Source organism: Ciona intestinalis, chromosome 5, assembly GCF_000224145.3.
Source record: "Ciona intestinalis chromosome 5, KH, whole genome shotgun sequence".
In the NCBI taxonomy this organism is placed as follows: Eukaryota; Metazoa; Chordata; class Ascidiacea; order Phlebobranchia; family Cionidae; genus Ciona; species Ciona intestinalis.
In genome coordinates, this window is record NC_020170.2 from 4,306,993 (window position 1) to 4,319,040 (window position 12,048).

At 40.0% G+C, this 12,048-nt stretch overlaps 2 protein-coding genes across 4 annotated transcripts in view; one reads left to right on the forward strand and one right to left on the reverse strand.

Moving 5' to 3' along the window:
- LOC100177891 (sushi, von Willebrand factor type A, EGF and pentraxin domain-containing protein 1-like) overlaps nt 1-12,048 on the forward strand; it is a 74,887-nt gene that overhangs the window by 26,971 nt on the left and 35,868 nt on the right. Inside the window, exons 27-36 of the mRNA XM_026834727.1 lie at nt 7,822-7,884; nt 8,170-8,244; nt 8,559-8,646; nt 9,029-9,168; nt 9,436-9,637; nt 9,972-10,135; nt 10,426-10,639; nt 10,882-11,123; nt 11,209-11,423; nt 11,621-11,815. Coding sequence (XP_026690528.1) covers nt 7,822-7,884; nt 8,170-8,244; nt 8,559-8,646; nt 9,029-9,168; nt 9,436-9,637; nt 9,972-10,135; nt 10,426-10,639; nt 10,882-11,123; nt 11,209-11,423; nt 11,621-11,815 — 1,598 coding nt within the window. The remainder of the gene's footprint in view (nt 1-7,821; nt 7,885-8,169; nt 8,245-8,558; nt 8,647-9,028; nt 9,169-9,435; nt 9,638-9,971; nt 10,136-10,425; nt 10,640-10,881; nt 11,124-11,208; nt 11,424-11,620; nt 11,816-12,048) is intronic.
- On the reverse strand, nt 131-7,791 carry LOC100176386. 3 transcript variants are annotated; one of them, XM_026834729.1, is made up of 11 exons: nt 7,127-7,791; nt 6,835-7,039; nt 5,233-5,440; nt 4,780-4,903; nt 4,372-4,547; nt 4,099-4,297; nt 3,614-4,026; nt 3,333-3,388; nt 2,799-2,946; nt 2,524-2,577; nt 131-2,459 (listed from the first exon to the last, which is right to left on the reverse strand). In XM_026834729.1, exons 1-11 carry the CDS (start codon nt 7,322-7,324, stop codon nt 299-301), a joined length of 3,942 nt encoding a protein of 1,313 aa, XP_026690530.1. In that variant the 5' UTR covers nt 7,325-7,791; the 3' UTR covers nt 131-298. The 3 variants fall into 3 exon arrangements, with proteins under 3 accessions (XP_026690530.1, XP_002122405.3, XP_026690529.1); XM_002122369.3 differs by having other exon boundaries at nt 2,799-2,943; nt 6,835-7,791; XM_026834728.1 differs by having other exon boundaries at nt 6,835-7,791.

The window sequence follows — 12,048 nt, forward strand, 5'->3', positions numbered from 1 at the left end:
TATGTTTTCCCCGTTTTTCTAACTTTGGGCCTTAATTATGCATTATCACTTTGCGATTGCAGGGATATGTTATACACCACGTACACATAGGCAGATTTTTTTTTAGTTTTCTGTTACGTTTTATTTGCGGTTTATACCATACTACGTACGGTAAAAATAGGCATACGTGCAACATAGTTGCTAAAAATACTCTACACAGTAAACTATGCAAGAATTCAAAGTTTTGTCGCAATACTGAAATTAGTCGGTAAAATACTTTAAAACTTAAAATATAAATTCAAAAGTTCACCCAAATAGTTTACATAGTTCCTAAATCAAACATTTCTATGTCGGTTGATACGTCATCAGCCGACGACTCGACTACGTCAAAATAACATCGTTTTTTGCCGACCATTGCTTCGGTTATCATGGCTTCGACTTTTGAGTTGGAACTTGTCGTGTCTATACTTGAGTTCGACTCGCTGATGACGCTTTTGATATTATTTTCCTCCGTTTCTGGTAAATGACCGGAGTACATAAGATGGAGTGACTGGTACGTTGACTCTTCCTGTTCTTCATTCGTAGTTTCATTTTGAATGAAAGTTTCAGGTTTAAAGTCATGCATGGTTAGACACATTTCAAAAGATGACGCACTCTCTGAACCGTCACTATCGGTTGTGCTCTGCTTCGTGACAACTTTGCCAGATACTTTTGCTTGCTGGGTATTGGTGCTGTTGTCTACTGTCGGTTTAATCGTAACAGTGGAGCCTACAGAGGAGGAACGACTGCGTACGATTTCTGAGGATCTGACGTCTGCAGCAACAGAGCATTCGGAACTTGATTCAGAAAGAGAAAGGTCAAGCCTTGATAGCCGGTTGCTACCAAGTAGAAAGTTATTCCCGGCGTACAAATAGTTTTTTTCATTAGCGGCACCGTCCGCAAACCGGTACTCATTGCCGGCAAGCGATTTTTCTACTCTGCAAACGCTTAGAGGTTCCCTGTTTTTCCTTGTGTCCTCATGAGTGTTTGCTGAAAACTGGGTACTTTCATTGTCACTGTCTGACAGACTGCGAGTTTCAGGAGCACTGTCAATGCCAACAAACATTGAGTCCGTACTGTCCTTCCTTCTGTACATAGAGTTGTGCTTAGAAGTGGATCTATATTGTTCCTCCAGGACTCTTGTACTTTCTTTCTTACACTCTTTCTCATGGGTGCTGTCTTTCTCTACGATTCCACTGGTGCACATTGACAACATAGAATAGTCGTTGTTGTAGCTACCATTTTCCGCAACATCACTCTCTTGATCAGAGGTCCCTGATGGCTCCATAGAACTAGCTTGAGCATCCTCAGTATGTCGTACCAACGCACAAGGTGGTGGTGGTGGGAACTCAAAGTCCACGTCCGATATATGTAAAGCAGACCGAGAACGAAAACTTCTGCTTCGGCAATGTCGACTACAATTACATCTTTCAGCAGGCCTGGAATTGGGACAGAAAGAATCAAGAGATTGTTTATGCTGTTTCTCTCTTGCGAAACGTGCGGATGCCCCACGAGACAGTCTACGAGGCCCTGCCGAATTTAACATACCAATTTCTTTGCTGTTTATATCCTGGCTATGTATAATATTCTCTATACCAGGTCTAGTAAATTTTTGCTCGGCGCATTTGTTTAAGTGCGGCCCACCATTCAGTTCTGTGGCGTTGCTGTTTCGTCTTGCTATTTCAATCTCTTGCAACGCTTCCAGCATTTGCTCAGCCACGCGGTCACGTTTACCTCGTTTTGAAACCCGGTAGGTGGCGGTAGATATGTTGCTGTTATGTCTACTAACTGGCGCGGATGCGCATGGGGCCTTTCTTTCAGAATTGTTCGACAAGCGTTTCGCAGGATTACTACTCTCAGCGCAGATCATGCTTTCTGGACGATTTCGTCGTTTCCTTCTGCTAGATTTCTTCTTTGGTCCGGAGCGGATTTTCTCTGAATGAATTCTTTCCAGCCTCGCATCATCTTCATCATCGCATACATCAATAAAACCATTACCAAGGTTCAGACATTGTTCGCTGATTTTACACGGCGCGTCATCTACAGACAGTGTCTGTCTTAACTGCCGTTTCCCAGAGTCTGGATTCCAAATCGCATTACTAGGGTACGATGCCGAAAGTCGGTGGTTAGGTGTCCCAGCCGTCCTTCTATTTCGATCTGTAAACTTGTCATCCCAGCTCCGAGCATTCATTGGGTCGCGAGGCGGTATCATCGGTGGTGAACCGGACTCGGTGGCTGACTTGGACGTAAGTCGCCCCTTTACTCCATTAGAATCATAACCGAGACCAAATGAGCCGCCGTTCGTCCACCGAACATCTACTCGTCCACTATGGTCGTTCATCACAGCCCTTGCTTGCTCAGAAGTTGACATTATAGGTTGTCGTGGTAGAGGCCGTCGTGCAAGCGGGTTATCGTACAGCAATGGGTAGTTGCTTATTGACCTACATGAAAAAGTGTATGTTGATTTTCTTTACTTGAAATATTGTTGCTTTCAATACCGCTTACCTAATAGATTCTGATGTGTGTTGACGGCTTACATCACGGTGACCAGTACAGCAACTGCAATAAAACAGCCATTTTATATGGTAACTCTACTAAAGCAGTTAAATTAATACTGTATTGATTGCCGTTCAAATTTAAACGTAGTAATTGCATGGGTCATTTAAAATTATTTTTTTAACGCGGTGAACCAGGTCGCAGGAGTAAAATAAATCACAGGCCCACGTATTATAAAAACAAGATTTCCTAAGACGTTCTACAAAATTTTTATATATGCGCACCTGCACTTTTCAGACTGTGGGTTAAACTGCCACTTGAGAACCATTGCCCCGCATATAGAAACTATAAACACAAGTGAGAACATTCCAGCCACAGGAAGCCACGACATTACGCCGTCTTGTCTTGTTCTATACACGGTTTCATCACCTGCTGGACAATAATTTATACATAAAGTCACCGTTCGTGTAGTGCGTAAGGGTTAAATGAATGTAACTTATTTATTCCCGCGTGTCGGAGCTACGACAACACGGATATTCTGTGTCAAACATCTTAATTGTGCCCGCTTACTAGTTACCAGGTATGTAACTTTAAGGGTAATTATTTTGGGCCGATTTTTGTGATGTATGGCTGAAAATTTAGACAACCCGTAAGGAGTTAATTGGTTGCAGCATTTGACGGTAATTGTTGCCCAAGAACACAGACGCCCCCAGTGGTTGGCACATTGAGGATAACACAAAAAAATTGATACGGAATTCGCATACATATTTCTCTTCTTGTTCCTAATTTGGTATATCTTCTTGTTAAATCATACGTACCATAGCTTGGGACATTGAACGAATCCGTATCATCATTCATGTCTTGCTCTGAGAACCTGCAAGCAATGCAGTTGATTATGTGGTCTCTACGACGCTGCTGATGCTAAATATAGATGTGCGCGTGTAATTAGGAAATTAAAGCTGTCTTGGCCCGCACTGCAAATCCCGGTCGGCTCTTACAATTACTCTTGTATGCATGCAACATGTTTTGATATGTATCAATACGTCTAGAGTTGTATGTCACAGCATTTTAATGACGTAAGCAAAGTCGGTTATCTTACCGGGATTTCTGCGTTGGGCTCTCGTCATTGACTCTTACGTCACGTTCTATTTCTGTCTTGCTGTGTATTCCAGGGCGCGGATTGGACGCTTTGGTCACGTGTGTACCTGCGTGAGCGTCATCCAGTCTCGCCCCGACTGCTTGTTCAGTCGCAGGCTGCAGCGCCATGTCGAGAGGAAGTCTTTTCGCCGTTGGGCGCCACTCAGTCGACACGACGGCCAATTCGGCAACGCTGGCCAAGCCGGGCAGCATTGTAGAGGTCGTTGTAAGGTGAAGTTTGGATTTTCCTGCCAACTCTGAGCTTGGCGACGTGTTCACGGTTCTAGTGGGATTATTGGTTGCGTGACTGCGATAAATGTCTTCGATCGGCGTATGTCGTTGTTCTATTACCGTTCCCTGCCTTGTGGTCTCATTCTACAAAGCGGAAACGTAAGATTGAGGCACTCAATGTTTATTATCTATTTAGTGTTTTGCGTTTCAACTCACCGAAACAACAAAAAGACCAGACTTGACGACTCTGGGTGGAGGTTGACCTGGCAGTACGGCGAGGTCGTGCTCCGTAAACTGGTCGATCGGGACTCCATCCAAGCCCGCCGGTTCCCAGCATCTCATGGCGCCCATTGCCAATTTGTCGTCGTGTAAGCGTTGCAACTGCAGCAGCGACCAGACCAGGAAGCAATCACACCTAATCCATACCGTAGGTGTAAAGCAGACTTCCGAGTATGTTACGGAATCTCCTATATGAACCAGACCAATTACCTCCACTGGTTGTTATCCAATGACAATTTACTTAGCATCCGGAGTCTGGAAAATGTAAGAAGTCGAACGGTCGACAACGAATTGTTGCTAAGATCAATATACTGAAGGTTCTTGTTGTAATAGAAGCATGGTCTTACGGTCCTGTCCCGCGGGACCTCTTGAGACACGTTCGTCAACTGTCAAACATAAAAAAGGAATTGATCTTTTTACCTTTAAAACGCGTCTCGGAATGTTTGCCAATCTGATTAGTGTTGGGTTCCTAAAACCGCAGATTGAGTATTCTGGTCGCAATTAGGGGAGTCGAACTTTACCAAATTAGCACCAAGCTAATTGTTCAACCGCCTAAACGCCAAAATCTTTCCCCAAAAAGTTGCTACGGGGCGGTACTTGCGCAACTGGCGTCCTTACCTTGGCGCAGTCTGTGTCCGGCGGGTTGATGTTGGAATCCAGGCTTTGAATCTGATTCCCGCTAAGCAACAACTTCTGCAAACTCGCCATCCCACGCATTGTGGCGGAAGTGATTCGGCGAAGGCTGGGGAAAGATTTGCTTCACGTTACATGATTCGTATTTCAGCGCACTCGGAAACGGCTTTTAAACTTAAAATTGCTGCTACGCTTTTGAATAGCGACCCAGTAGATTTAAATTGTGAATTAGCAGTCACGAATGGCCTATTATGGGCAAATGATTCATATCGATTTTAAATAGACCGAGGTCCATTTTAATCGTCTGACGGTTTAAGCCGCAACAGCTAAAATACAAGCACTAAACCCGCCCATTGCCGTAAATAGAAAAGAATGAAAAACTGTTTCTGTTCCGGAATATTGGTTTCTATTTATTTTTCGTACAACTTGTTTTCTTACTTGTTATTTGCAAGATTTAACGAAATCAAGAACGTTTGTCGAAGGAATGTGTCATCTGTCAATCTTACAATCCTGTTTTGGTCGAGTCGGAGCTGCTTTAGATTAACAAGGGACGTGAATAACCCTTGCGGGATGCTTGTAATGCGGTTGTTGTGCAGATACAAGTCACTGAGATGGGACAAGCCAGCAAACGCACCAGCGAAGATTCCTACATAAAAGAAATATAAAAAATAAGTGCAATTTGAAAAGACTGCTGATAGGCTATAGGCGTGCCGAGGAAAAATCTTTCTATATAGATGAAGATGGTCAAATGTGATCTATACCAACAAATTTCAAAAAAACGAAACATTTCTGATTTGTTTCGTTGGTATGCTCCTGTAAGTAGGATTTGTGCCAAGTTGGGTTGTTTATGGGTTATACTACATTCGGAAAAGGTTAGGTATTTTGTTCTTTAGTAAAATTCATATGTACAATAGGGTTAGAGTAGATTGCTAACCACGTACGTTCGTTTATGTTTGATTTTTCAAAAAAATGCTCTAATTATAGTTTGTTGGTTGTATAATAAGAAATAACTTTTCCATCAATTTTAGAAATACTATTACAATTAAATGTTGTAATAACTTGTAAAATAAAAGTCCTTTAAAATAGATCAGTTTAACCAAAACAGCAGGTGTCAGATTAAACTATGTTGCTTCGCATGATTACGAAATCGAAAAAACGTTTCTCCTAAACCTTCCGGTCACTACACTACCCTGAACCGAAATAGTTGGACTGGGTAAAACGCTTTAAATGATTCGTAAAATGTTGCGAGAATATTGGTATCGGCCAGCTTTGTACCAAGTTTTTAAAGATCATAACGGCTGCTTTGTGCTTTAAATAAACTCCAGCAGCTGCTCATTTCACAAATAAAGTATCCAAGGTTCATCTTGGTTTGTAAATAATCGGTTTACATGTAAAGCCTTAATGAATGCATGTCATGGGTATGCGCAAATACTTAAGGTTGAACCCGCTGAACGTTGTTATTTAATCTAAAAGTGTGATGTAGGCAGTATAAGAAATATAGTTAAATATATTTTGCAAATTTTATTTAGATTCGGCTACGACCCACTGTCTGAGATAAAAAAATAGTAGGATGGGTAAAGATGGGACACTTTTTCATTGTAGTTTCTTGTTTCATTGGGTAGAAAACAAAAAAAAATTAATTGAATTAAAAAACCCTATCTTTACGACTTCCATAGACCGTTGTTAATTGTTTAAACCACTATGAGAATATTTGCTGAAAGTGTCCCATCTTTCCCCATCCTACTTATATATCTTATGAACTCAGACACCGCATAATGGCACGTTAAACAAAAATTAAAGACCATGTAGTAGGTTGGATAAGACTCTTAATGTTTTTCATATTTTATCGTCTTATTTTGTAACAAACAAAGAATATTTACTGGAATATATATCCGTATCCTTATACGAAAGTAACGAAAGAGAGTTGGTAAATAAAATTACGACTATAGGGAATATGGAATAACATGTGTTAACGATATTCATCTTAACAACGGTATTATAGTCAACAAAATCTATAATGACATTGCAATATGCACTTACTTGTAATGTTGTTATGTCCCAAGTTGAGCAACGCCAACCCACTAAGTTGGGATAATACTCCATTGCGAATCACCCGAAGTCTGTTGTTTGCTAAGTTAAGAAAGTTAATGTTTCTTGCTGCACGGAAAACTTTCAGCTGCAGATTGTAAATCTTGTTGTTTTGTAAGATAACTGTATGCAGATGTGTGCTGTTCAGTGGCGGGAGCTGGGAAGAAATTTGAAATCGGTTTAGATTAAACAGTATTGAGTGCTTAAGTGTATTTAAATTGTTAAAAATCAACATAAAACTCACCGAACTTATCCTGTTCTCTTCGATGAGCAAAGTTACTGCGTTCCTTGGTAAAGTACCTGGAAATCTACGTAAGCCTCGTGCATTACAATGTATAGTGGTGCTAACACATTGACATCTTCGCGGGCAATCGCTTAAGTTAATGCTAGCAGTAACAACCGATATAGTCGCAACCAGCAGATACACCAGCGCTATCTCCATTTGCGTATCTCGCTGTAGGAAACAAGCTGCTCACTCGCCAAGCCTATGATCTATTTTGACAGTTTCAAAGTGTGACTCTGAGCAACTGACGTTCTTGGACTCAACAAAAAAAAACTGCAGTTTTTGCGGATTCGAAGAAAAAGTCTCTGTCTCTACTCTCTCTCCTTCATGCCATGGTTTCCGACCTTCACTGTGGCTCACGCTTTCCCTCACTGAGCAATTACTTCCGCCCGCTCTGCTTACTTTCCGATTTCCAAGCCTCAAATGAAACCACCAAGAAACGTGGGAACCGGATACACTGTTAGCGACAACTCCAATGTACCACACGCTTATTCAGAGAATTGCGCCACAGGGAAGCAAATGAAATCTCTTAAACCTTTCCGCTTACACCGGACCCAGGATCGTACTGTAACATATTTTTTAAAAGCCGAGAAACTCTCACGCAATAAAAACGAAAAACTTGTTGCAGAAAATGTAAATTTCCGTATTTTTAACAGGTACAGAAGAAATTCTTGGCAACTACACTGCCGAGCGTCTCGTTTACACCGACTGTTTTATGGGTAAGTATATTATATTTTATCTGCAACTGGACAAGCTTTGCTTATATCTATATATATATAGCATGGGTGGGGGAAGACGGGACACCTTGTCATTATATTTTCTTCATTCTTTTTACCGAATCTTTACCACTCTAAAAGAGCGTTGTTAATTGATTATAACATGATCATATGTGCTAAAGATGTCCGGTCTCCCCCTCACAGAACTCCACAATACATTATATGTATATAAACACATGTGCTTGGCTTTAATGCGTTTATGTGTACCCCAACTTTGCTTACATACAGAACCATGCGAGAACGGTGGCACTTGTGAGCCAAGCGACGGTGGATTTGATTGCATATGCCAGCCTGGATTTATTGGTAAGTGCTATTTGCCGAACTAAATGAACGAAAAATTTCTTGAATGGAAGATTGATGATACCTTTTTAGACAAAATATTTATCTTTTGTTATATACTATTGGTTGGATTTACGGTTTGTTTGATATGAATTCGTAACACTTATATTCCAAACTAAATATGTTTAAATTTAAAATTTACCACCTACATATTATTTAACACTGTAAAAAGTGGGGCCATAACATGTAGTTTTGTAACGTGGCCTAGAACATGCATACTTTAAAATAAATCACCATCGACAAAGTATTTCGATCTATTTTTTCTTTGTTTTGTGCAGGAACAAATTGTGAAATGAATTTTGATGAATGCGCCAGCCACCCTTGTCAGAATGGTGGAGTGTGTTTGGACTTGGTCAACGAATTCAGGTATTTTATGTTGACTAAAACGTAATAGGTTTCTGTGTGAAAATAAAGTAGGTTGAGGTAAAATGGTTCATGTTTTTATTCCTTTTTATCGTCTTATTTGATATACATTAAACAAATAATATTTATACTTACCAACTTGCTTTATATTTACCAACTTGCTGCTTCGCATTTACCAACTTGCTTAGGTGCTAACCCTATCTACACTACCCCACAGTACTATATATATATATGTTGCATTTTTATGCTGGACCGTCATTTTTAAATTTTACCAGTTAAAACAATTAAGTCAAAAAAATGACGAAAAATATAGCTTGGCAATGCAACCGACCAACATGTATGTATCCTAAAACACAACTGCTAAGTTGAAACCTGTTTTTTACAGCTGTACATGTCCTGTCGGTTACGAAGGCGTTACGTGTGCGTTTGAAACGAACGAATGTGCATCGAGTCCGTGTTTAAATGGGGCTATCTGTACAGATCTCTTGGCGAGCTTTACCTGTCAGTGCCTCCTGGGGTACAACGGTAATAAACATTTCAATTTGATTAGATTTCTAACATTTCCAAAACAGTTAATTGGAAAATGTGCTAAGATTAGAATTGAATTTCCAGGCGGCGGCGTTTTTGATGTTTAATAGTCAGTTTGACTTTTAAGTGACGTGAAATTGCGGGCTATTCCTGGAAACGGGCTAAAAATAGTTACAATTTCGTAATTGTTCAAACGTAAAGTGATAGCGTACGTACTTGAGTCTTGGCTTACTTTATAAGCGTTAATTTTATATTTTCCTACAGGTGTTCTATGCGAATATGACGTGAACGAGTGCGAGAGCTCTCCTTGTGCGAATGGTGCCGTTTGCAGGGACCTGGTTGCTCGATTTGAATGCGTATGTACGCCAGGTTATGCAGGCGAACTTTGCGACGTGGATATCGACGAATGCTCGTCTAACCCTTGCCAAAATGGTGCTACATGCCACGATCAAGTAAACGAATTCAGGTAAGCTTGCCTTCGTTGTGAGTATAAATTCGTATACCTCTTGAGTGTACTTTGTTTACTACTAAATCGGACAATAAATATAAGGAAAAAGTGTCCCGTCTTCCCCCATCCTTCTATATCTTGTTAGTTACATTTCAATTAGCTTGCTTGTTTATCGTCAGACATATAAATAGCGACCTTATAAATTTCAGTGACAATGTGCGCACTTGCTCTTTCAAAGTTATTGACATTTAACACATTCCAATCGTCTGGCTAGCGCGTGTGCACCCGACCTTTTAAACTTGATACCTACCTTATAATGGGTTCTAATTTGATTCTAAACTGCCTTTTAAAGGTGCGACTGTACATTGGGGTTCGAAGGAACGTTTTGCGAAGTTAATCATGACGACTGCGCTGATGTTATTGATCCGTGTTTAAACGGTGGGACATGCGTGGATATGATAAATGCTTACCGCTGCTCTTGCGCACCGACTTTCGCTGGAGAGGCATGCCAGAATGGTAAGTAATTTTTGTCAAGAACAGGCGTAATCGCCGACTAGAATATATGCATACGTGGGAATCCGTAAACGGATACAAAGTTTGTGAAACAGGACACACGTGTTATAACGACTGTAACCAGGCATGTGTAGGATAAATCAGTACCTGCATTCCCTATGTTGCGTTGTTAGTTGTTTAAAGCATGAATAGCATAAACGGGATAATATGTGCTAAATTATTCATCTTCCCCAAGAGTACTATACACAATTTTGAAGTTTAAAACCGAGTTATATAACTTTTATAACGTGCAGAATTGATGCCCGATTTTGACCTCTCATTTGAACGACCGAACACGTACCACCATGTCCACATGAAAGAGGGAATACACAACATGACTGAGGTCACAGTCGCTTTTTACGTCAAATCCAATCACACCGAAAGTGAGGGAACACCGTTCTCTTACGGCGTCGGAAAAGGACCACTTGCTGACGTGCTGACACTTACCAACCTTGCAGCATTAACATTGTGAGTTATCAACCGTTATTAGGTTTAATATAACGGGTTTCCTACAGCCGAGGATTTTCTAAATAGTACATCATGCAAGGCTTGATGTTGATGCATTTGTGGGTGTGTATGAATTGTCCCAATGTCAGCTATACATTACAAAAAAAGAAAAAAAATCTAGAATCATATATGTATAAGTAAAACGCTTTTCAAAATAAATTATAGAAGTAAAAACAATTTTAATGACAAAATACTTTTTAAAGATACGTCAATGGAGAATCAGTGGTAACAGATGCTCGAAAAATAAATGATGGTCAGTGGTACCATGTTGTTATAACATGGAAGAGTGAAGGTGGTGAATGGGCAATCTATCTTGACCACTTCAGAGAAGTAGGAGGTACTGGGCTGCAGGAGGGGACTGTAATTCCAGGTGGAGGGGTCCTCGTTATTGGTCAAGAGCAAGATTGCCTTGGAGGATGTTTTTCTGCATCTCAGGAGTTTATAGGTGAATATTTTTGCAATCAATATAAAACCAATACTAAAAGTGATTTTAACATTTTTTTTTATTAAGATTCTTGTTTAATTTTCAGGACGTATCTCACAATTCAACCTGTACGACTATGCAATGACTCCCACACAAGTTGTTTTTCTACATCGTAACTGTGAGGGTAACAAAGGAACAGTTCGTGCATGGCCTGATGCACTTGGTGGTATTGTTGGCCAAGTTGAAGTTCTAAGGCCACCTTCCTTTTGTGCCAGTTGCACCCCTATTGCAAATGAGGATAATTTGGTCCCAACCACAGTGGTAAGCATGTGTGTATTGGTGAATAAAATGTTAACGTTTGAAATTAAACTAAAACATGTGTACTTTAAGGTTTCCTACTTCTCTAAAGCCTGAGGTAAATTTAAGTGCCACAGGTGTTAAGTTATTAAATTATACTTTAGAAAAGTTGCAATGAAAATTTGTAAAACTGATAATATTGTGCAATCAAAACTGTTTAGAATGACTTCACCACGAGGCTGTCCTGCCAGGAAGGTTACAATCTAAAAGTGAGACGAGGTGCCAACAGTCGTATAATATCAGGTGTATCGCTAAAGTGTGGAAATGAAGGAATATGGAGAGTAAACGGAAGAGACAAACCAAATCCTTCAGCACTTTTCTTCTGTTCCCGTATTCGGTGTGGGAATTATCCAGCGGTAAGTTATGGAATTATATGCACAAATTTGGTTACAGAATTTATTCCTAATTATGTTCTCATATAACTATTAACATATCTTCTACATAATAAATCTTTTCAATTTCGCAATGTGGCAGCACTTACGTGTTTAATTATTTGGATCTTTTTTAATCTAAAAAAATCACAAAATAGATAAAGTTTATGCAATGTAATGTTTTCATAAAGTTATGTTGGTATAAAGTTATGTTTTTA